This window comes from Chiloscyllium punctatum, chromosome 5, assembly GCF_047496795.1.
Source record: "Chiloscyllium punctatum isolate Juve2018m chromosome 5, sChiPun1.3, whole genome shotgun sequence".
Lineage (NCBI taxonomy): Eukaryota > Metazoa > Chordata > Chondrichthyes > Orectolobiformes > Hemiscylliidae > Chiloscyllium > Chiloscyllium punctatum.
Window position 1 is genome coordinate 54,833,052 of NC_092743.1, and position 26,395 is coordinate 54,859,446.

At 39.6% G+C, this 26,395-nt stretch overlaps 2 protein-coding genes across 8 annotated transcripts in view; one reads left to right on the plus strand and one right to left on the minus strand.

Moving 5' to 3' along the window:
• Positions 1-26,395, plus strand: part of snx16 (sorting nexin 16) — a 386,689-nt gene that overhangs the window by 155,611 nt on the left and 204,683 nt on the right. The gene's annotated exons all lie outside the window — the stretch shown is intronic.
• Positions 655-26,395, minus strand: part of LOC140477089 (uncharacterized) — a 66,183-nt gene continuing 40,442 nt past the window's right edge. For 5 of the 7 annotated variants that reach the window (XM_072570339.1, XM_072570342.1, XM_072570343.1 and 2 more), the window contains 10 exons: positions 25,799-25,981; positions 25,356-25,454; positions 23,972-24,061; positions 23,196-23,310; positions 22,152-22,270; positions 19,256-19,369; positions 18,053-18,110; positions 16,909-17,005; positions 9,354-9,522; positions 656-2,369 (listed from right to left, as the gene is read on the minus strand). In XM_072570339.1, coding sequence (XP_072426440.1) covers positions 2,307-2,369; positions 9,354-9,522; positions 16,909-17,005; positions 18,053-18,110; positions 19,256-19,369; positions 22,152-22,270; positions 23,196-23,310; positions 23,972-24,061; positions 25,356-25,454; positions 25,799-25,981 — 1,107 coding nt within the window. In that variant the 3' untranslated portion in view covers positions 656-2,306. Of the gene's footprint in view, positions 2,370-9,353; positions 9,523-16,908; positions 17,006-18,052; positions 18,111-19,255; positions 19,370-22,151; positions 22,271-23,195; positions 23,311-23,971; positions 24,062-25,355; positions 25,455-25,798; positions 25,982-26,395 lie in introns of all 7 variants that reach the window. The other 2 variants (XM_072570341.1, XM_072570340.1) reach the window with 2 other exon arrangements.

Below are 26,395 nucleotides of genomic sequence, written 5' to 3' on the forward strand. Positions count from 1 at the left end.
GTGTTGGGGGGGGGGGGGGGGGGGGGCGGTCTGGCAGGAAATTGTTTGCTTTTATCCAGGTAGGACACTTTCTTATAATCGTGAGTTTTGTTCCCTACTCATCAATTCCCAAACATTTTGGCTCTAACCATTTAAAAAGATGAAATACTGTTCTGCAAATGAGTCAAAATTCCATTTTAACACCTTTGTTAGTTGTCCCAATAGAAGGTATGTTCCTGGTATTTATAAACAAGTAACTAAGCACAGAGGCTTTTGTTCAGCCTCACTTTAGATTAGTGTGGGAGTCATTCATTATTGACAGCCAAGTGAATGAGATGGGATGTTGGCTAATGAAATTAATCATATCACAATTACTATTAAAATGTTGGGTACTAGGGCTCGATTATTATAGGTCCTTTCACCTCTTTGTTTATGGGTCTGGATTGGTAATACAGCAAGTAACTACCCTTTTTGGTATCATGGGCTTCAAATAAACTTCAATTACTAAACCTTGCACTAGATCAACAGACCTTGATCTTTAAATAAGTCGAATCACCAGCCCCACTGACAAAATTTTAAAAATAAAAAAACTGAATCATTACAATTTGGAGGCTGCTATCAACATTGTGAATTGACAACAGCTCTACACTGTAGTAATTAACAGGAATAAAAAATTCAAAATTTTATTTTTAAGATCGAAGTTACAATCAATCACAAAACTTAACATTCTATACTACAACATAAAATGATTCCAACATACAAAAATATCAGAAAGTGCTGAAGAAACTCAAAAGAAAAAAAATTAATACTTTAACTCCAATATGACACTTTTTCAGAACCCAGCATTTTCTGTTTTTACGTAAGATCTCCAGCAGTCAAAGTGCTTTTAATATGAAAACATATAAACTGTAGCTAATTAGAATAATAAATCTTTTATCACAGAAAGGAATATTGTGCAAAATCACTTGGGCAGCAAGCTTGAACATTTCTCATGTAGTATGTGGCCACATGCCAACTGTAAAATTTATAAATAAAAGGATATAATTTTGACTGGCCTCAATGCTAAACTTATCATAGAATCCTATAGTGTGAAAACAGGCTCTTCAGCCCAACCAGTCCACACCAACCCTCCGAAGAGTAACCCACCTCGGTCCATTCCCACTACCCTATATTTACCCCTGACTAATGAACCTAATCTACACACCCCTAAATATTATGGGTAATTTAGCACAGGCCGAAGTTGTGCAGGTTAGGTGAATTGGCTGTGGGAGGAAACTAGAGCACCCGGAGGAAACCCATGTAGACACGGGATAATGGAAAAAAAAAGTAGAAACTTAATTATTGCTGGGCTCTACCGTACATGACTCACGGGTGAAGAATCTACAGAGTTACAAATGTCCTCTCCAATAGAAGCACGTGCTTGGTGAAATTTTGCAATGACATCAATTTCTGTCCTTACTACAAAAATTGTTCTCATAACTTTTTCTGTAATGCAGACAAACAGTTCTTTGCTCTTTTAAAATTATATCTTAACATTACATAACATTAATATGTTTCACAGTTTACATAAATTTTCCCAGCGTTTCTTAAAAATGTTGAAGGCTACTTTGATGTGTTACATTTTGAGCTTCTTTCTTTCAGGTAGAGTGGTTATATTTTTCTTGAAAAGGCACCCCAGGAGCCAATCACTGGCCTGATGCTGTTATACATTCGCACAGCATGCCCCAAGCTCTGTGCCTGTAACTGATGTGTAGGTTATTGCCACACATCATCAAGCTCAGCTGCATGTTAAGTTTCAATCTTTCCCCTCATGCACACAGCCCCAAAGTGATATTGACCCAAACCTCTTTCCCAAGAAAAAGCAGTTGGATTTTCATCTAAAGATTGGCGAGAGTGGAATTCACCACCTGCAGTGGATACGAGAGGCAGAAATAGTATTCACATCTAAAACAAAAACTTGGAAAACTTATGCTGAAACCCATAAGACCAATGACCAGATACTGGGAATCTTTTTCAGCTACCAAGGACAAACAAACAGTTTCCTTCTCTGCCACAAATTTTTCCATGTTTCAAATAAACATTTGATTCTGAGCAATGCTACATGAAATTAACTAGTGATTTAAAAAAACAAGTGATATGTAAAACTAAAGTATTGTGTCTTGATACAACATCTTGCTCGTGAAGCATTTTCATGGTAGGCTGCTAGCTCAGTAACTGGCCAAATGGCCTCTTCCTGTGCTGTAAATTTTCTGTAAGTTCATGTTTAAAGTCTTGTGTTTACTTGGATGCAGGTACAACTCATTGGACATCTGCCCGATGGAAGCAAATCATCCTGTGTTCTTATCAAAAACTTTCTGTGGATTGTCCAGCTTTAATTCATTCAATATTTTCTGTTTTAAAAAAAAATGTTATTTTCACATTATGAAATTGTATGCACCGTCTCCTAGTCGATACAATAAGCAAGTCGACTGAAAGATTTATCATTGGATACTTTCCTCTGATACCTAAGGACTAAAGTATTTTGTCCTGGAAATCACATCCAGGATCCAATTAAATTCATTACTCCATGGTGAAAGATTCACTTAAAATATAACCAAATTCAATGAATTCACAAAATGATGTCTAAATAGTATAGTTTATTTCATTTTTTATTTGGTGTTAGGTTTTGCAGTTTTGCTTTTCCAAAACATTAGAAGTCAGTGACTCAATGGATATAGTGCTACTGGATGATTGTTTAAATTGGTAAATTTAAATCTGAAAGGAGAAGAATAGAATTAAAATTAAATAGGAATAATTGTTCACCCTCTCTGAAGCGAGATATAGATTAAAATTAACGGTCGGAACCCTATAGCCACAGCTGTTGTCAATCAGCTGGTGGGGTCATGTTGTGCATGATATGGTTATATCAGTTTCACTTTTCTAAGAATATCTCAATACCGCTGTTTCGCTGCTATGATACAACCCCTTTGAGAGGGGAAGATCATCAAATCAAACATTTAACAAAGCAAGGCACTTAAATAAGAGAGTGATCCTCAAAGATTCAATCTACTTTGTGATGAGGGCAAATTCAAACGTGCTGCTTGTTAAGAGACTTTGGATCTGAAAACTTGCTACCCAGAACTCTTGTGCTGCAGTGGTAATGTCTCTATCTCTGAAGTAGGAGACCTAGATTCCATCCTACCTGCTCCAGAGGTGTGTAATAACATCTCTGAACAGGCCGATTAGAAAACATTCCTATTGACAGCCTGATACTGGAATTTCTCAGATCAGGAAGTTCGGAAACTCAAAGATCAATGTCAATGAGTGCATCGTCAGTAACCACGAGAGGGCAGCATAATAAAACATCCTCCTAGGAAGTAACTTTCAGTGCAAAGCCATCAGGCCTACTTACAAGCTCTGTTGTGATCCAGCAGCCCTCCTTAAATGAACACTGATTTCAATACAAGTGTTCTCGACTTTCCAATGTCCAGATTAATACTATAGAATTTGTTTTTATCAATTTGGCCAGCATTTTGTACAGTGAATGTACAAGGAAGTGTACAGGACAGGAAATGTAGTTGGTGATGCCATCCACCCTTCATCCAACATACTCTGATCACCCAGGCCTCTGGGAGAACGTTCTGTTAATGGCCTTTCCACATGCATCCAGCATTGGCAAGTTTTGAATTTGCATTAGAATCCCTACAGTGAGGAAACAGGCCCTTCGGCCCAACAAGTCCACATCAGCCCTCCGAAGAGTAACCCAGCCAGACCCATTCCCCTACCCTATATTTACCCCTGACTAATGCACCTAAGCTACACATCCCTGAACACTATGGGCAATTTAGCATGGTCAATTCACCTGACCTGCACATTTTTGGATTGTGGGTGAAAACCGGAGCACCCAGTGGAAACCCACACAGACTCGGGAAGAATGCACATACTCCACATACACACAGCCACCCATGGCTGGAATAGAACCTGGGTCCCTGGCGCTGTGAGGCAGCAGTGCTAACCACTGAGCCAATGTGCCGCCCTCATCCAGTAAATTTCTCTCTAAATCTGCATCCTGGCCATAAGAGAATCTGAGATTCTTAAAATTGGTACATAGCTGAACCAATTTTCCAAATGCATTTCCCTGGCAGTTAAAAAGACATTGAAAAATTCTCTTTAAACTTCTGTGCTTATCAAAAGCAGGGAAGTTGATGTTGGGGAGTGGATCATTAGCTGTTCATGCATCAAGCACTTCAACTGAGATATTTGACAGATGCTAAATTAAGCTCTTTCTGCACTTTATCAATAATATGCTGTGGGCCTAAAGCTGACAAGCTGCATTTTGGGTGAAGAGAATCAATTGGTTAAAACCTGTTTAAAGACAACTACATAAAGAGTTTTGTTTAAGATCCCCAAGGTTTAAAGAGCTAAGACTACCAAGTTTCATATTAATGCTCTTGTACTGCAGAACAAAATAATTTATGCAATTCTGAAACTAAACTGGAAGAATTAAAGGGGTAACTAATCACAGAGTTTGAGTTATGCCCAAAAACACAGAAAAACAAAAATTGCAAAACTGGTAGAGATGGAAAACAGAGGGCAGTGAAGCAAGGAGACAGGAAAAAAAAAATAACAAAGGGATTTCCAAGCAAAGGAATTCTAGAAAATGGAAAATGAAAGTGAAAGGGAGTTTAAATTGAAACAGCAGGAATTGACAAGGAGGCTGAAGGCAACTTTGGTGAGAAAATCACACCCAATTCCAACTTAAGGTCTGGAGCATTTGTAAGATCAAAAGATACATGGCTCAAGCAGCTCACGGTGGGTAAGGCCATTAAAACTGAGGACACTGACCCAAACGTTTAAGAGGCAATTCTCAAGAAATTGAAAACCTCAGCACTGTTTTGCATCCATATGCATGCAGAGAAACAGAGGCCGACAACGCCAACAAATTTGGTTTAACACACAAACACAAAATCAGTGAAACTAGGACCTAATAGCTGTCACAGACTAGAGAAAGATAAGCCTGAGGTAATTACCATGACAACACAGGGAAGACTAGTGGAAAGTCAGGCAGCAAAAACAGAGTGGTCCTCAACTGTCAAAAGCAGATATCAGGATGGGAGACATGAAAAATCACATCAAGTGCTCCCACACCAAGATACCAGCACACACAGCAGAAAATTGTTGGTTCTGGTATTCCACAGAAATACAGGCTGCAAAAACAGCATCATTAACATTGGCAGAACGATCAACCAGGAAAGTGGTCATGATTCTATGTCCAAAAGGAACAGCAACTTTAAACTGCAAGAGAGAGAGAGAAAAACAGCATTCTCAATACCCCAGGATCCTGCTAGTGGGGAAAATAAATGATTTTCCATCTGGAAGCAAATTAAATTCCAACATGCCGCTAAAAGGGCTCATGACAAATAATATAGAGTTGCCACTGGTTAGAGTTTATTTAGAGAGTGAACTTGTAATAGGTAATAAGTGTAAAGACGAGGGATTGACCTGAGCTTGCCAATGCCAGGGAAGGATGTCACGTAGCAAAACATACCCTGACAACAAGAAAGATCAGCTGAGAGAGACTAGAAAGGTTGAAGAAACTTTGGAACAAGTGGTGGCAAGATAAGGCAGTAAAAGAGGTTTGGAAACCCCACAAAGGGCAGTAAAACCCATGAGGTTTGGAGAGCCTCAGGAAGGGCCACCTGAATTAAACCTGGGTAAAGATAAACCAGTAGACATAAAAGCAAGCAAGAAAGGGCCAGGTAAGGTGGCAAAAAAAATTTGACAGGATAGAGATATGTTTAATAGATACCTTTGCGCCAAAATTAAAGAATGACCAACGTACTTGTCAGATAGATCAAGACAAAGGGAAGGTGAAGCCTCCTTTAGGAGATAGAGTTGCAGGGGAGTATGGTAGAAGCTGAATATTCTCCTGATGGTGGTAGTATTGCAGGGAAAGTGGAACAGGTTAGAGGAAAGCCCATTCTCATAGCAAAACATGTCCTAAAGCAGATACTGCTGGTAGAAACCACCAGGTGCTTATCGGTGAGTTAAACACAGAATTAACCCATGGGAGATCAGAGGCACAGAACCAAGTTTCAAGCCTCAACAAGTGCAATGAGGTTGGTTTTAAAGTTAAATGAAAGTGAGGAGCAATTTTAGACACCCTACAGGAGGTAAATCTCAGTTTACTGCTGATCTCCTAATGGTCAAACTGGTAAACATTCCTAAATCCAGTAATGGATAGAAAAAATTTGAAACTTGGGGAAGATGTCACAATCTGGGGAAGAAAAGCCACCCTGTGAACCATGGTTAGAATGGAGAGAGTAAATGCAGAAGGTGTGTTGTTGCAGCTTTTGTATTGGTATTTCATCTTGACCTTGGAATGAACATTCACTGTAAACAAAATGGAGAAATAAGGTTTGTGTTCTTCTTTGTGGTGTGGGGGGATGACAAATGTCATACTATCTAACTTTAACTTCTCATTTAAATCATGAGCCCTTTCATGGATTAAAATGGTTTCTCAAAAGGAAAAAGCATAAACTTTAAAATATCTGCAAGCCAAATTTCCAAAGACCTATTTAAGTAATAAAGCTGGCTACATGGAATAATCATTTTTATTCAAAGACATAAGACCAGGCAACTGAGTTATGGTCAAGAAATTTATATCTCTTGTTTAATTCACACATGGATGTTAATTTCACATATTCTGAGAAAAAGACTCACCAACTAATTTGTCAACTTGGAAAGACAATGGAGTTAGGCTCCAGAATATACATTGAACTACACTCCAACAGTCACTTTCATGCAGAACAGAGAGAAGAAAAAATGAACTTGCGACAATAAGACCTGAACTTTCTCTCTTCTTGCCTATTCCTCTCATTATCTCAGAAAACAATGTCCAGTAAGAAAGCAAATTGAGGAAACACCCATTTACCGAAAATTCAAAGACCTATAGATTCCACTCTGACTGAAGATATAAAATAAAATATAAAATACAGAGTAAAAAAAAACAAGAAAGATATAGACTGTAGGGAAATAGATGGTAACATCTTGCAAAATGTCCAGATTACAGAGGAGGAACTGCTGGATGTCTTGAAACGGTTAAAGGTGGATAAATCCCCAGGACCTGATCAGGTGTACCCGAGAATTCTGTGGGAAGCTAGAGAAGTGATTGCTGGGCCTCTTGCTGAGATATTTGTATCATCAATAGTCACAGGTGAGGTGCCAGAAGACTGGAGGTTGGCAAACGTGGTGACACGGATTAAGAAGGGCGGTTAAGACAAGCCAGGGAACTATAGACCAGTGAGCCTGACCTCAGTGGTGGGCAAGTTGTTGGAGGGAATCCTGAGGGACAGGATGTATATGTATTTGGAAAGGCAAGGACTGATTAGGGATAGTCAACATGGCTTTGCGCGTGGGAAATCATGTCTCATAAACCTGATTGAGTTTTTTGAAGAGGTAACAAAGAAGATTGAGGAGGGCAGAGCAGTAGATATGATCTATATGGACTTCAGTAAGGCGTTCAACAAGGTTCCCCTTGGGAGACTGATTATCAAGGTTAGATCTCATGGAATACAAAACTAGCTCAAAAGGTAGAAGACAGAGGATGGTGGTGTAGGGTTTTTTTTAGACTGGAGGCCTGTGACCAGTGGAGTGCCACAAGGATCGGTGCTGGGTCCTCTACTTTTTGTCATTTAAGTAAATGATTTGGAAGCAAGCATAAGAGGTACAGCTAGTAAGTTTGCAGATGACACCAAAATTGGAGGTGTAGTGGACAGCGAAGAGGGAAACCTCAGATTACAACAGGATCTGGACCAGTTGGGCCAATGGGCTGAGAAATGGCAGAGGGAGTTTAATTCAGATAAATGTGAGGTGCATTTTGGGAAAGCATATCTTAGCAGGACTTATACACTTAATGGTAAGATCCTAGGGAGTGTTGCTGAACAAAGAGACCTTGGAGTGCAGGTTCATAGCTCCTTGAAAGTGGAGTTCCAGGTAGATAGAATAGCGAAGGCAGCGTTTGGTATGCTTTCCTTTATTGGTCAGAGTATTGAGTACAGGAGTTGGGAGGTCATGTTGTGGCTGTACAGGACATTGGTTAGGCCACTGTTGGAATATTGCATGCAATTCTGGTTTCCTTCCTATCGGAAAGATGTTGTGAAACTTGAAAGGGTTCAGAAAAGATTTACAAGAATGTTGCCAGGATCAGGATTGGAGGATTTGATCTATCGAGAGAGGCTGAACAGGCTGGGGCTGTTTTCCCTGGAGCGTCGGAGGCTGAGGGGTGACCTTATAGAGGTTTACAAAATTATGAGGGGCATGGATAGGATAAATAGACAAAGTATTTTTCCTGGGGTCAGGGAGTGCAGAACTAGAGGGCATAGGTTTAGGGTGAGAGGGGAGAGGGGAAAGATATAAAAGAGACCTAAGGGGCAACTTTTTCACACAGAGGGTGGTACGTGTATGGAATGAGCTGCCAGAGGATATGGTGGAGGCAGGTACAATTGCAACACTTAAGAGGCATTTGGATGGGTATATGAATAGGAAGGGTTTAGAGGGATATGGGCCAGGTGCTGACAGGTGGGACTAGATTGGGTTGGGATATCTGGTCAGCATGGACAGGTTGGACCGAAGGGTCTGTTTCCATGCTGTGCATCTCTATGACTAGGTTATGGTCCAATAGGTTTACTTGGAAGCACTAACTTTCAGAGTGCTGCTCTTTCATCAGGTGTATTTGGGAGCACAGCACTTTGTAAGCTCGTGCTTCCAAATAAACCTGTTGGACTATAAAGTGGCGCTGCATGATTTTTAACTTTGTACGCCCCAGTTCAACATCGGCATCTCCAAATCATGACTACATTAAAGTACAAGATGCATGACATCAAACCAAAAAGAAACTTCAAGGATACGAAGGACTGCTTAATTATGTGAACCTTATTTTTGCAGTCTGTATCAGGCAGTCTCCCTTTTCAACATATCACTTGTGTTTGATGTGGTGTTTTATTATTTTTTTCTGGAATTGACTAGCAAGTAATAAAATTCTTCACTCTTTCAATCAAGGAAACTTTCATAATTGACTACTTAATTTGCTAGCAAACCACTGAAGAGTGATAACTGCATTCCAAAAAGATTTTGAAAAATTTGCTGTGCCTTGTTCTGAAGAGGGTTTCTCCCCTCTCCTCACCTGGTTGTTAAAAAAAAGTAACACAAAAATGAGCCAGCAAAAAATACAGATGAGCAAGAACATTGAGAGATGGAGCCACGTTCAAAACTGATAATCATCACTAGGACGGAACTGTCAGTTCAATTTTAATGATGTAATAAATTAATAACATTTTGAAAGCCAAATGAATTCCATTGTACCCATAAGTTAATTTCATTCTTTGAGAACTTACAACTCTTAGTCTTTGCGTAAATTGTTCGTCTTCTTCATTCACATGTTGGTTAGGGATTGCCACACCCCAGCGCTGTAGTTCAATTAACATTTCCTCCTTATTGTATAGTAGGACTGGGTCCAAAGAATTTTTATTAATGAGTTCCACCAAAAACTCTATAAAATGCATTCTGAAATAAAAAGATGAGATAGTAGTGTTAAAATGTTTTAGACCTTTTATTTGACTTTTTTAAATTCCCCCCACTTAAAGAGTAATTTTAAACTTATTTTTTATATTAATAATATATTGTGTTAAAATTTATCTCTTGAAAACTGCAGTGAAAAACTTAGTCAGTTATTTGCCAGTTAGATATCAGCTTAAGGGGGTAAATTCTGTTTACTTGAAATAAAATATACTTAACTGTAGCTCCCAAATGTTTGCAAGAATAGTTTGAATTTTAAAAACTTGGTATGTTGAAACAATGACTGCAACAGCAGCAATATAAAAATATTCACACTATACAAAGTCAGGCATTGTGTCTGGGCATGAGCAAAATTATTCAGAAGGAAACCAAATAAACAGTTGAGACGATGGTTTAAGTTTTTTTTAAAATTGGGAATAGAATTGCAGATAAATTAATGATGTTTATAAAGTATTTCAGAATAAAAGGATATAATGAATGAAAGACATCGCACCATTTGTTTACTTATTGGATTGATAGGTTGAGAGAGAGACTAGATGAGCAGGGGAGAGATCATGGAAGGCTTTGAAAGCAAGGGTTGAAATAATGCTTGACTGGGAGTCAATACATGTCAGTAAACACAGATGATAGATGAATGGGAATGGTTTGAACAGGGACATTGGCAGGTCGAATGTGAGAGATCGGTCAGAAAAACACTAGAATAATCTAGAGGTAACAGACATCTATGAGGATTTTCACAGCAGATAAAGTCATACAGTCATACAGCATGGAAGCAGACCCTTCGATCGAACCATTCCATGCCAACCATAACACTAAACTAAACTAACCTGCCTGTGCTTCACCCACATACTTCCAAATATTTCTTATTCATGTATTTATCCAAACGTCTTTAAATGTTTTAACCATATCAACATCTACCACTTCCTCTGGAAGTTCATTCTACACACAAACCACTCTGTGAAAAGAAGTTGCCCCTCAAGTCCTTTTTAAACCTCTTTCCTCCACCTTAAAAATATGGCCCCTACCAAATCCCCCACTCTCAGGCAAAGACATTTGCTATTCACCCTCTCTATATCCCTCATGATGTTATAAATCTCTATAAGGTAACCCCTGAGTAAGTTATTCCTTTGAATGTGTTACTTGATAGCAAAGACCACTTTCATTACTTTGATGATGATTGACAGTTGACTGATGGATGCTAACTGGCAGTGTTAGATTGTTCCTGCTATCAATAGAAAGGACATACCTGGGCAATTTTCCACAATTCCCTTTCATAAATCCATAATGACACTGACTAATCATATTATAATTCTCTGAGTGTTCTATTACCATATTCTTTCATTTTTCCTACTTTTGACATAGAAGGGACGATAAAGTGAATCAAGAAGCATACATTGATAATATTTGATAAGTGGAAGGTACCATTAAATACAAACGTCATAAAATGGAGTAAGAAGTTCCCAGACTTCAGACAGATTAAGAACATTGTGCCTACACAGTATTAGTTTAGCCTGAGCAGCGAGCCTTGTTCCTAATGCTGGAAAGAAATAGCTTCAGTTTGTTGACAAAGTGGCACCCTCAAGATTGTGTACAATGGGAAGTTGGGAGGGACGGGAACAGACTTGAACTTCACATTGCCCATGGACAGGAAAAGTCAAGTAAAAAGGTGAAAGCTGACTGTGTTTGTTGAAATCTCACTGAAGCACTGCCTGTAACTGTAAAATTGGAGGGGACCAAGGGTAAAGTTCTGGGCACTCAGGTGGAGAATTAAGAAAAAAAAAAATTGCTGGATTGGGATGATCTTAGGTATGGCGAGAAAATTAACTGTCCTTATCAAAATTCAATGTTAAGCTGCAGGGTAAGGCACAGAGATGAACCTTAATTTTCAAATGACACTCAAACCTGGGCAAATATAAATAAAGAGAAATCAGCTCAATGGCAGTCTCTTACCTCTGAATGGGTTTCAAGTCTACTCTGGAGATAAACACATATTAGCTATCTTTGAGAAGATTTGTAGCTCAGGTTGATGATATGTATGTACGTTAGCTCGCTGAGCTGGAAGGTTTGTTTTCAGATATTTCGTCACCATGACGAGGTAACATAATCAATGAGAGCCTTTGCTGAAGTGCTGGTGGGATGTCCCACCTGTCTATTTATAGTTCTTCGTTTCAGAAGATGGTGATGTCATTTCAGGTTTTTTTCCCAAGGGGAGGTAGATGGGGTCTAGATTAATGTGTTTATCGATGGAGTTCCAGTTAGAATGCCAGGCCTCTAGGAATTCTCGTGTATGTCTTTTTTTTTTAACCTGTCCTAGGATGTGTGTGTTGTGCCAGTCAAAGTGGTGTCCTTCTTTGTCTGGATATATGGAAACTAGTGATAGTGGGTCATGTCTTTTGGTAGCTTGTTGGTGTTCATGTATCCTAATGGGAAACAGCGAGGTCTGCAGATGCTGGAGATCAGAGTTGAGTGTGTGTTGCTGGAAAAGCACAGCAGCTCAGGCAGCATCCGAGGAGCAGAAAAATCTGCGCAAAAGCCCTTCATCAGGAAGAGAGGCAGGAAGCCTCCAGGGTGGAGATATAAATGTGGGTGGGGGGCACGGCTGGGGAGAGGGTAGCAAAGAGTACAATAGGTGAGTGGGGGTGGGAATGGAGGTGATAGGTCATTAGGGGAGGGTGGAGCGGATAGATGAGAAGTAGATTGGCAGGTAGGACAGGTCATGAGGACAGTGCTGAGCTGGAAGGTTGGAACTGAGGTAAGGTGGGGGGAGGGGAAATGTGAAAACTGGTGAAGTCCACATTGATGACCTGGGGTTGAAGTTCCAAGGTGGAAGATGAGGCATTCTTCCTCTAGGCATCGGGTGGTGAGGGAGTGGCAGTGGAGGAGGCCCAGGACCTGCATGTCCTCAGCAGAGTGGGAGAGGGAGTTGAAATGTTGGGCCACGGGGTAATGGGGTTGAATGGTGCGGATGTCCCGGAGATTTTCCCTGAAGCACTCTGCGAGGAGGCGTCCAGTCTCCCCAATGTAGAGGAGATCTCATCGGGAGCAGCGGATACAATAAATGACATTGGTGGATGTGCAGGTGAAATGTTGATGGAGGTGGAAGGCTTCTTTGGGGCCTTGGATGGTGGTGAGGGAGGAGGTGTAGGCGCAGGTTTTGCAATTCCTACAGTGGCAGGGGAAGGTGCCAGGACGGGACGGTGGGCTGTTGGGGGACCTGACCAGGTAGTAACGAAGGGAACAGTCTTTGTGGAAGGTAGAAAGGGGGAAAGGGGGGGAAAATATACCTGGTGATGGGGTCCGTTTGGGAGGGTGGAAAGTGACGAGCAGGGGTGCGGAGTGGTGCCGGTGTAACTACGGAAGATGGACTGTTCTACATAGCCAACAAAGAGACAGGCATAGCTGGGGCCCATGCAGGTGCCCATGGCTACCCCTTTGGTCTGGAGGAAGTGGGAGGATTTGAAGGAGAAATTGTTAAGGGTGAGGACCAGTTCAGCCAAACGAATGAGAGTGTCAGTGGAAGAGTACTGTTGGCTATGTCAGGAGAGGAAGAAACGGAGGGCTTGGAGGCCCTGGTCATGGCAGATGGAGGTGTAGAGGGATTGGATGTCCATGGTAAAGATGAGACATTGGGGGCTGAGGAAATGGAAGTCTTGGAGGAGGTGGAGGGCGTGGGTGGTGTCTCGAACATATGTGGGGAGTTCCTGGACTGGGGGAATAGGAGAGTATCAAGGTAGGTGGAGAGGAGTTCGGTGAGGCAGGAGCATGCTGAGACAATGGGTCAGCCAGGGTGACCAGGCTTGTAGATCTTGGGAAGGAGGTAGAATTGGGCGGTGGGGGGTTCCCAGACTAAGAGGTTAGAAGCTGTGGGTGGGAGATCTCCTGAGGTGATGAGGTTCTGTATGGTCTGGGAGATGGTGGTTTGGTAATGGAGGGGGGGGGGGGGTGGGTCATGGTCAAGGGGGCAGTAGGAGGAGATCTTCAAATTGGTGTCTGGCTTCAGCAGTGTAGAGGTCAGTGCGCCAAACTATCACTGCAGCCCCTTTATCCGCTGGCTTGATGGTGAGGTTGGGATTGGAGCAAAGAGAGTGGAGGGCAGCACGTTGAGAGGGTGACAGGTTGGAGTGGGGGATGGGAGTAGACAGGTTTAGGCAGTTAATGTCTCGACGGCAGTTGGAAATGAAGGGGTCGAGGGTGGGTAATAGGCTAGCGCAGGGTGTCCAGGTCGATGGAGGGTGTTGGAAGCGAATGAAGGGGTCCTCAGAAGGTGGGCGGTAGTCCTGATTGTTAAAGCAAGCTCGGAGGCAGAGGTGGCCGAAGAAGTGTTCGATGTCACGATGCGTATTAAACTCATTGATGCGTGGACGGAGGGGGATAATGGTAAGGCCTTTGCTGAGGACTGACCATTTGTCCTCAGTGAGGGGAAGGTCTGGGGAGGGGGGGGGGGGGGGGGGGGGGGGGGGGTGAGGATGTGGATGGTGAAAACTCGGCAGGGCTGGGAGTTAGGACCTGGTGTAGGTGTGGACCTGGGAGTGGGGGCAGAGCCTATAACTGAAGTGGATGTGGTGGTAGGGGGAATGGGGGTGGAGGTGTTCCCCTCAGGGTTCTAGGGGGCGGGGATGGTGTCAGTGGGGGGGGGGGGGGGGATGTGTCAGCAGAATGCAGGTGAGTGGCGTTGGTGGGGGCAGAAGTGGTGGTGAACACAGCAGTGGGGGGGTGGGCGGAAGTCGCTGAACGTGTGACATCAGCGATGACACGTGTGGTGCATGAGGAATCGTGAGGGGCGGAAGCGGCTGCGGAAGTAGCCATGATGGGGGTGGAAGTGATGTCATCGATCACCGTGGAGATGGTAGCAGTACCAGCCACATGGCTAATGGCGTCTGAGCAGTTGCAGAGGCCGAGGGAATCTTCTGGAATGTTTGAGGAGCACTGGTTATGGAGGTGGGAGTGTAAAAGTTTGTTGTACCTACAGTTTTTGATGTTTGAGATGGTGTTGAAATACTGTTTGTTGAGAGTATGAATTCTTCTTAGAATATAGTACAGAGTGGTTCCTTTACAATTCTGAGAGAGTGTGACCCTCAGCTGAGGCAGGGCTGACTGTAGAGAGGTTAGGTGCCGGCGCATTGCTGCGAGTGTGGAGTGGAGGATCCGGAAGGAGAACGGTTTCTGGTGGTTTTGAATCTGTAGTCTGTACTGGTTGTCCTGTTCGGTTCCAAACTGTGCTGGGTGGAATGTAGTCCAGAGTCCATGTGGGATCTAACAGTCATGCGACCCTTGTCTGCAGGTAGGATAACGATGTTTTTGTCTTTTTTTTTTAAGTCTTTCTAAGGCTTTATTTTCTTGTGCACTGAGTGTATTTCCTTCCTTTTCTCGGTCTAATATTGGTCCAGTTTTTTGTCTTATGGTCTGCTGTGATTCCTCTGAGAGACCGTTATTTTTAAATGTAGGTTCAAATGCTGAGTGGAAGTCCTTTCCCCGTATCTCTGTAATTGTAGTTTAATCCTCTGACCAGGACCGCTTTTACTGTATTAGTCAGTGGACATTTTGAAAGGTCCACTTTCAAAGCATCAGTGTTATATGAAATGTAATTTTGTGTGAGTTTATCTAACTTACCTTGAAGAGTGAGTTTTTTCTGTTTTTTGGTGCAAAATAAAAGGCATATCAGAAATGACTTCCAGACTACTCAGACCCCTTGGCATCATGGCAGCCCACAAACTTATCAACACACTTAAACAGCGACTAACGAACCCAAAGGATCCATTAGATACTACGAGCAAATTAATGTCATTTACAAAATACCATGCAAGAACCATAAAAAAACACTATATCTGACAAACAAGCAGGAAATTTGGCACCAGGACACCAACCACCAAAAGACATTTCCCACTATCACTAGTTTCCATACATCCAGACAAAGAAGGACACCACACACATCCTAGGACAGGTGAAACAAATACACTCATGAGAATTCCTCGAGGCCTGGCATTCTAAGTGGAACTCCATCAATAAACCCATCAATTTAGACACCATCTACCTTCCCTGAAAAAAAGAACCAGGAATGACATCACCCACCTTAAGAAAGCAAGACCTATAAATAGAGAGGTAGGACATACAACCAGCACTTCACAGGAGAGACTCACTGATGATGTTACTTAGCCATGGTGACAAACATCTGATAACAAACTTTCCAGTTCAGCGAGCTAACTTACATCTATAAACACTTATTCTTAAGATGTCATTTCAATTCAACACTGAAGGAGAGCTGCACTGACAAAAAAAAAACATAATTATTTGGATGTGAAATTAAACTGAGTTCTCATCCATCTTCTCAGATGGAAACAACAGATCTCAGGAACTACGCCTTCAGAATTCACAAACAATTCTTACCCTCTGCCAACATCAGAAAACCTAATTACTCTAATTGCTATGGATCTTTGTTAGCACTGTTAGAATCAAATTTAATAAAAATTAGACGAGACCACCAAAACTGGAAACAAGACAATTTATTCTACAATCTTGCAAGAAAAGGCATCAAATGCAGAAGCAAATGAGCAGTGAACATTCAAACTAGTACAAAGTTATACTTTTGAGCTGCGTGAGGTCAACTCTTCTGACTTCTACATTACCCAATCAACTTTATTCTCTGACTAACTTGCGATCCGCTCTTATTATTTCCCCCCCTTCTCCAAGTTGGCGACCCTTCCCTCTAAGTGCTGACATAAGGAAGATTTTGCTAAACTTGGATCTTGATGTTCCTTTCACTTTATCTGTTTGCTTGTAACATCTTCCATTGTTCATAGGTACATTCCATTCCTGAATATACATTTTAACAATGTATCTTTTCTTGCCTAGTTTATATGTTTCAGCTATCTCAGCTATTTTGCTGAGACTAAATTATTTAAACTATCATGACGAAAGAAATTATTTACTAGAATAATTATGCACTAAAGTTAGTACCGAATTATACATTTCCCTCGTGCTTGCTGATTTAATCATTGTCTGCAGCTGCCCTTTACACTCAATTTTTCAGCACTATACTTAAGCTTATTATCACTACTTTTTTGCAAAAACACACTTCCCCATTTCTTACAGCACCATGTATTGTCAGTTTTCTCCACAGTTTATTGCAATGAGCAGGGCTCGATAATACAACAACTTTGATACATATTAAGCATTCTACATAGAAATAAAAAGGTTTATCACTTTTGGGACTGACTTGGTGATGTCCAAATATTAGAATCACCAGGAATGAAATAAGGCTGACCTAACCTTTCAAGTTTTAACTAAGTTGGAATAAGTACAGTTGCCTCAACTACGTGCCATCCTTAACATTCTCAAACTCAGGACAACGATAATCAAGATTGTTATTTCACTTACTTGCAGAAGCCCAAGTAGCCTTTCACTGATGGATGTCCACACTGTTCATCTTTCAGACCTTGTGATGTATCTCTTTGCTCTGTAACTTTACATTTACCTAAAGCAGCACAATTTAGATGAAAGTGAAGTGAACTTTGCAATCCACTACTGAAGATTACTTTTTCCGATATTTAAAGTTTATGTATTAAACTGGATGAAATTCTATTGAAGTTTCCCATTAGACACAGATTAAAATCAAAAAGGGTATTTAATTTCACACAACATTAATTTGGTATTACAACTGGTCCACATAAATCCGCAAAATTATTGAGTCATTGCTTATATGTGATTACAATGATCTTCAGGGCAACAATATCAGCAAAGAGTCATTTGGCAGTATAGAATTGGCGTGAAAGACAAACAAAAACTCCAAACAATGTGTCTTCTTTCAGCAACACTCATCTGTATATTTATATTCTAGCAAATGTCAAGGGGAATGAGAATGACACTTTATGAGAAGTTTTAACTTAACAAAAAAGGTAACAGCCATTTTCTGGTTCATTCCCTGTACCAATCAGAGTTGACCTGCCTGATTTAAATTTAAACAAGGCTGGCAGTTAACTCTTAGTTATCAATAACTGGGGCATTATTCATGGAACACTTCTACTAATCAGAGTCCACTTGCCAACCAAACAGCATCTCTACTCAAATAGTATAATATGTCCTTCCACTTTACATTGGTGTTCTCACTTTATGTCCTGATAGAAGTGGATTGCAAGACAAAAAAGCTTCAAGAAAATGTGCCTTTTTTCAGAAATATCTATATAGCTGGGTCAATTTGCTAATTTATCGAGGTGTAATTTCATAATATTTAAGAAATGAATTTTCCTTTCTCTACAGTTCTGCAGTTTGTAAAAACCTGCCTGAGGCATTGCTGAAGTTGGAAACAGTGATACAAATTAATCAGTTCACTTCTGTCAACTGTACAGTTAAGTAATGTATGGATACATGTCAAGATGATCTATGCTAAAACTACATGTAAACAGAACTGCAACTGAGCTACTCAATGCCAAAGGACAACTAAGATTAAGAAAGCACAAATATTCACACAAACTATATTTTATGCAATATATTACCCCCATTATTGAACAATAATAATTATTACCTTCCATCTGTTCTAGACTGTTATCTGTTACAATGCCAGTCAAGGAAATACCCACATTCTGTACAATATAAAAAAAATACATAAATGAAGTGCTGAAACAAAAAGCCAATTGATTTCACATTCAATACATGATAACAGCTAAGATTCTGCAGAGCGTTTTGATGGTAAACGGTCATTTGTTCATTGTCAAAGTTTGTCAGAAACTGGCTGCAATGTCAGGGTTTAATATAAGATTAACACTTTAACCTTGAAGTTGCAATCTGTTGTTCGTTGTTTCAACACAGGCTAGTTGTGAAACTATCGCATCCAGATTCAGCAATCGTTGCATTTAACTGAAATGGTGAGAAGGTCGCTTGCACCCTTTTAAAACTGTCTTGGAAACCCCATTAAAATGTTACATGTTAGCCCATAAAAATACAGTGCATTATTGACTCCATTGTAATAAAGGACTCTACTTTCAAAGCCTAACTTTAAAGGTTTCTTTCATGCTAATTCAGTTTTTACTTCATCCCAATCTTTATTTTGATCCATGTAAATGGTTTCTTTTAAAGGACTTAATTTTAATTTCTTGGTTGCTGTCTGATGAATTCTATTGAAGGTGGTCTTGCATCACTGCAGCTCTATAATATGGATCCCCATTAGATTATACAACAATTCACTCGCTGAACGGTGAGGTAATGTTCTTGCTGCAGAAAATGCTACTTCTCTCAGTAAAGCTTTTTTCCCTCCAAGATCAGTGATAAGCAACCTTGCTCACCAGTGTGATTCAAGTACAATATAACTGTAGGTGAGCAGCCTTCACTATAAAACTGGCTGTGTTAAAAAAAAAGTGTTGACAAACTCAAACATTGCCCTGTGAAAAACTTCTTCTCTAAAACAAATCTTCTGACAAAGCCTTGCTGTGATGTTCTGACATATCATGGCTTTGTGATCAAGCTCGTCTGCAAGAGGTACAAAAGAAAATTCCTGAATCAGCAAAATAGACACCATTCATGAGCTAATTTCAGTTTAGGGTTTTCTTGGAGTTAGCACCATAAACAGGAGTGGGGGAGTTCTGAACTGCTGTGAGGTGTAGAAACCAATGAACAGGTTGCATTAGAACCCTTCCATCTGCACTGATACTCCTTCTTTTTGAATTATTTGAGATGCATTTAATAAAGTATTCTGGGAAGAGCAGAAATCAAGTTATTAGGTATGACTCACATTCAATAGCTGCAGCAGCCGTTCCACACTCCAGTCTCTGAGGTGATAGAAACAGTCCCGGGGATGATGCGCATGTAAACCCTTAGTGTGGCAGTCACTCATGAATCCACAAGCCTGTTATAATCAATACGTTTGACATAATGTTTGCATAATTATATGAAGCAACCTGTTACTATTATCTAGCCTGGGTTATTAGTGAATTGCAGAGGAATACAGCACATACTCACGATGAAACCACAAGAAACCCTTTGAACCTATTCTTGCATTCAATGACTGATCTATAATTATGTCTTGTTTAAGTAGACAAGATTCTTAGGGGGCTTGACAGGGTAGATGTGGAAAGTTTATTTCCCTTTGTAGGAGAGTCTAGGATGATAGGGCATAATCCCAGAGTAAGGGATCACCCATTTTAGACAAAGATGAATTATTTACTTTTCTCAGAAGGGAGTCAATCCCCGGAACTCATGACCATAGATTGCTATAGACGCGGAGTCATTAAGTATGTTGAAGGATAGACAGACAGATTTTTAAACCGTAAAGAAATCAACGATTATGAGGATAAGGAAGGGAAATGGAATTGAAGACTGTTAGATCAGCCATTATCTCAATGAATGGCAGAATTGTCTCAATAGGCCAAATGGCCTACCTTTGTCTCTCTACACCTTATAATATAATTTTATGTTTCCTTTTCCCCATACTTCTTAATACCTCTGATTGATTTTTGCTAACCAATCTCAGAACACTTGATATATCATTGACTTTCAACAAAAAGTTAAATTCTGTTATAGATATTTAAATTTTACAGCACTAAAATATTTAAAGTTAGATCAAAATGGATCAATGACGTAAAAAAAATTTTAAAAGGAATTAATTGAATAAGCTTTAGTTCGGCTAGTAATCTTAGAGTAGAAGCTGCCAAGTTATATAAAGGAAACCGGATCAAGAAAAAGGCAGCACTTACATTAATATTTATTTACACAAACAGAATCACAGTATAACCATTTGTGAAAGTGAGCTGAATAAATCTGAGTAATTAGTGAGTTGTTAGCAGAGTAAAAAAGACAATGAAAGCTTCGGGAATAATTTTAAAAATTCAAATGCATCATCAATGCCATTCTGCAAAGGAAATGGTCATCTATATTTGGTTTAACCTACATGTTCCGCCTTAAATAATGCTGCAATGTAGCTTTAATCCAATACTCGTTTCAAATGTAATTTTGAGACATAGAAGATATAGAAATCAGATATCCTTATGGCTACGGAAGTTTAATAGAGTGGGATGAATAGTGAGCACAGTAACAGTTTAACACAGGTGTAATGACAGTGAACAGAAAGAAAGAACCGTTGACCTATATGTCAGGACACATAAAAGAAGCTGATTATACAGGAATTTCTCATTGCAAGCTGTCTCTCAATTGTTACTGATGATGGTTGTCTGCTCAGGGGTGAGGGTTTTTGGCGTGAGTCTGCTTCATCATTAGAGGTTTTGGACTTGAAGCATGATGCATCTCAATGGACAGACTGTTGCCATTTTGAACAATGTGTGACAACTTTATTCTCGTCATCACTGTCACTGCTGCCATATTTCAGTGGCAGTTTGGTTCTATAGATATTCAGACAAAGTCATGCAAAATAAATGATGAGGAAAGACAATTTTCAGATAGCTGAAAAATGGTTTCATCACCAAGTCCTATTTTCACAACTCTCAAAAGTATATCAGGTAGCAAGTTATACAATGAACTACTCTGGCTACACATGTCTATGGAAGAGAAAATCAGCCCAACTCTAGTAATGTTACATGCTAACCAGCTTATCCTGAGGAGGAAAACAGTGTACTCCATAAAGTAATAGGAAAATAGGGATAATTAACTGCATAACATCAAATCTATCAAACCTAAAAAGGAAAGTAGTTTTGAGATCATGTCACATGACTCAAGCCAAGATACAGGTAACAGAAGTTACAGGAAAGGCATTTTTACATAGAGACAGGAACATCTATCATTTATAGTCCTTTCTTGATATGAGCCCCAGCGAAAACTAGCAATATTAGAAAAGCATTGTTCCTGTGGAAAGGCGTGTGAGAATGATTTATTTAAACATAGAGTTGAATTTTCTTTAAAAAGGACAACTGAGAATTCATCAAGAAACCTCAAGGAAAATGAAAGTCAAAAGGAGTCAGGGGAACAACCTTGCACTGGGTGCAGTTATTCCTGGCATAATGTAAGATAGTCATAGCTGTCAAAGACTAATCAATCCTGTGTACCAAGCATGTCACTGGAATTCCTCAAATAAACACTCTGCACCCAATTACTTTTAGCTGTTGCACCAATGACCTTGTTTGCATCATTATGAGGAGGAGTATAGCTGTTAGCTGACAATTTCACGTTATTTCATTTGCAATTGCTATGATAACAAATCAGTCAGTGCTAACCTAAAAGCAGGAGTTACAGGGTAATAGATTCAGCCTGGCAAAAAGCAGGTTTCATAAAAACTATAAAAATGCATGGTACTAACTATCTCAAACATCTTAAAGTTCAATGATCTCTCTTGAATCCTTAATCACTCAAGCTCCCCACCATCAACACAGCAAAACAATGGAAGGGTACCAGATCATGTCCAGTGGAGGATGCACAAGATGACTTTCAGGGACAAAAAAAGAGAAAATGAAGAAACATATTATAGTGGGGAAACAGGAGTTGTGCAGTTTGAAATGTTCTTGAATAAACAGACACTTTACATATGAATGTACAATTCAATATCACACCTTCCACGATTCTCATAAAACGATTTTGGTCCTGAAAAAACTTGCCTTATAATAGCGATGCAAATCTAAAGCTCAATGAAAACATGTCATTTGTGAATGAAAAGAGCATTCATGAATCTGGGAACAACTTACCGATCCTAATTTAAAGGGTTGCTTACAGCCACCACAGAACTGATAATGGCATTCTGTGCATCTAAAATGAATACAACCTCCTCTTGACAGATCAAATCGAACTCTGCAATTAGGGCACTCTAGAGTGGTCACAGAACATACAGTTAAAGAAAATAAGGACTCACAAAACAGGCCAACATATTTGGAAGTACCGTCATATCAATCAGATATTATGTAATGAACTCAAGAACACAGGTATCACCCATCACACAAAGGGAAAATTCTTACTGTTTGTTATTTATATTACAGAAAGAAACACATGCATTGATTATCAATATAAATGGGGAACAAAGAGTCACTATAATAGGCAACATCCACAACTAATTTATTCCAGCTCGGAAACTCAAAACTATTCACCTCAAAAATAGTTTTATTACTTTGGCATTTCAACAGTAATTTTAGCCCTTAACTCAGCAATGGTACTAGAACATTTCTGACTTCATAGCCAATGTTCCTATAAATACTTAGGCCACATATGAACAAGACTGAAACAATGCAATTACCAAAATATATGCACTTAAATGTCTCAAATCATTTTATGCTCTAAACTGAAATAAATTATTGTTATAAATTAACTTATAAAAAGTGCACACTATCTTTTCCCTTCTCTGTCACAGTTTAACTAATCTTTTTCTAGTATACTCTATTCCAACATATTCCCTAATTTAAAAACAAAAGTACATTAGTCTTGCATCTTGCAATTCCTGCTCTAAGCTTTCAATTGTTACAGAATATGACCAACTTAATAAAATCACAACTTATGAGTGAAAAGTATTTCTAAAACTGAATCTTCTAAGATAATTGAACAGCAGACATTGAGCCACAATTAGATGACAGGTGCATTCTTAACATACATTTCCTTATGTCAAAACAATAAAATTCTGCAGGAAGTGCAATTTTGGGTCAGCAGCCAGATGATTTAAGGTACTTGAGCATGATAACTGCCTGGAACATGCTTAAAAAGTTAATTTATAATCTTAGTTGCTGTCAAATGTAATTGATTACCTATTCCATTTTTGGCGAGGTAGACATCCAGTTTGCTTGCTTGATATTCAGGGTTATTCTGCTGTTTCCATAACTTAAATTTTTCACAGCTGATTCCCTCATGCTGTTGCTCCCACTGGGGAAACAAACGAAGTATCAGTATTAGTACCATTGGGGTAAATGTAAGCTAACTTGGTAGAGGGATGAGAAACTGCATATGAGGATGAGAAGTAAAGCTGGAATGAGAAGGTAGAATATTAATGAACATGGAAACAAAAAGCAGAAAAAAGACAAATGAGTTTGGCAGTGCATAAAGGGATAAATCTCAATGCAAGGAGTTTTATGAAGAAGGCAGGTGAGCTGACAAAAAGTAAAGTAGTATGATATCATGCAGTATAAAACTTAAAAGGAGGGCAACTCAACATTGCTAGTTTGGAAATCACGAGTTGAAAGGTCCGTAGGGGCAGAAACTTTCATCTCATTTAATAAAGATTTTTTTAATGCATTTAAAGTGCTGAAATATTCAAAGCTACTGACCAAGTATTGGAAATGTAATTCAGACCGGCTTGGGGATTCTGAAAATGTCATACCAGATTCAAAATGTCTACTGATGCTGCCAGATCTGCGGAGTTAATCCAGCCCTTTGTTTCTATGTTATTTCCCCAAATTAGGAGATTGAATAGCTTCCTCTACATCACAAATATCAGTTATCGGTCACAATTCTGTGATATTGTGACAACGACTGGAAGGCATATGAATGAAATACAAAGCTGTACACAGAACAATGGATTACTTACTGGAATTTTGCATTGGAAGCATGTGCTTTTCTTACAAGAAGGACAATCCATTCTCAGTCGATCTACTTCGTGTAACAGTCCGAAGGAACACTGAAAGAAACAATATAACATTTGATTATTGCTTGCAAAAAGATACCTTGTATTGTCAAGCGCTGATTTGAGCAAATCGTGAGAATCAGCATAAAGGGAAATCTAACATTTATACTGTACGAGAATGCTGTTTGGTGGCAAGTAGACTCATTTGTAGAAACATTGCGATGGAGAATACACTGGTTAATGATGATTTTTCAAGCTTTAAATTTTAAACCTGACAGGTTGACTCTGACTAGTCAATGCATTGCACCAAGAAGTGAACCAGTGATTGACTGTCATCTATTTGTTGATTTGAATCGGCGCAGTGCATGTGCATGCATGCTCGCAAAAGGCAAGGTACTGACCATAGTCAACCAGCAAGCACTTGCAAATACCGCAAGCATTCAACAGTAAATATCATATTGCATGCAAGGAGTTTTGTGAAGAAGGCAGTTGAGCTGACAAACAGTAAAGTAGTATGATATCATAAATATAAAAATTAAAAGGAGGACATGAAAAGCAGCTCAACATTGCCAAATTGGCAATCAACTAGTTGAAAGGTCCGTAGGGGCAGAAACTTTCATCTCATTCAATAAAGTACTTTTTTATGCATTTAAAGTGCTGAAACATTCAAAGCTACTGACCAAGTATTGGAAAATGTGATTTAGGCTGGCTTGGGGATTCTGAAGAAGTCATACCAGATTCAAAATGTTAACTCTATTCTGAGTAGATTAGATTACTTAGTGTGGAAACAGGCCCAACAAGTCCACTCCGACCCGCCGAAGCGTAACCCACCCAGACCCATTCTCTTTCCATGGATAATACTTGCTGGATAATTGGGAGTGTGCACAAATTTAGACAACTAATTTAGGATTGCCAGTCAGATCCTCAGTGTGGCACCTGTGTGTGTAAAGGAGGCTACATACATTCATACACAGGACCCTGTTCTTTGCAGATACATGTACATACACTATACTTGTTTCAACTCCACAACAAACGTTACAATCATTGCTGGTTCATTTTCCAATGCAATTTCTTGACCAGAGTCAATTTGCCCTTTTTTGTTTAAAAGCCTTGCAGTTAACTGTTAAACATCATTAGCTGGCACATTCTCCAGGGCAATGCCTCTAACAATCAGCGTTCACTTGCAAAATAATCAGCATGCTCCGGTCTTACAGTATAAATGTTGCTTTCCCCCTTAAAGTGGCATTCTTGTGAATTTTTCTCATTCATGCAAGAAGAAAAGTTTGACAAAATGTGTTTTTCTTCAGCAATAAGAAACCGAAGTGGGACAACTGCAAGACATTCTTACATGTGCACACCATCTGAAGTTTGGCATTTCCATCAAAGTTCGGTCTCGAAGCTTTCTTTGGAACAACTCATGAAGCCCTTCGTCAAGATAGTAGCGAATCTACACATAAAATATATGCAGATATATTGGTTCATCCAATTTAACGTATTTTATTTAAAAGTCAATGGAGACATAGATTGTGACTTCATTATTAAAAGAGCTAAACTACCCAAACATTTGCACTCCTATTTTTAAGAAGTCACACATGAACAAATATATTTATTAATTCCAGTACTATACCTTTGACTTTAAGTATTTTATTGTCCCGTATTTGTTTCCCAGAGTGCTTGGTGCTTCCATTAAGATAATTACCCACATTACTTCCTGAACTAAGCTTCTGATACTGTGCACTGCGCTTCACTTCTGTGCACTGAATTTTTCTCAGCAGATTCTAAAACTCTAACCTGAATATCCAAGAAGTTGAAGTATTCTGTGACATCCTCTTGGAGGTTGGAACTTTTCAGGTCTGGTGCACTGCATTTTGGGCAAACCATATCAATTATACTCTTCTCCTTTATAACTGATGAAAAATATTGCCTAAAACAGTCTTTACAGAATGAACAGTTACAGTATGGCATCATCACAACCTGCAAAAATAAAAAAAAAGATTCTAATCAATTTGTCACAAACAGTAAACCAGAATAATGTTTCTAGTTTAACACAAGTCATTTAAATTAACTTTAGTCTACAAACAGACAACACATTATATCACACCACAAAAATAAATCCACATTTAAGTGCTGCATAATGAGCAGATAAGACATATTAGATTATATAAGATTAGCAGTGGCGACAGTTCGACATTATACAAATATAACTGACTGTAAGTGATTATTGGTCAGGCAGGAGGCTGGAAGAACACAGCAAGCCAAGCAGCATCAGGAGGTGCAGAAGTCAATGTTTCGCGTGTAACCCTTCTTCAGGACTGGGAGTGGGTGTGGGGGAAGCTGCAGATAAAGGGGGAAGGCAGAGGCAGGGGCAGTGTGGTGAAGTGGGGATAG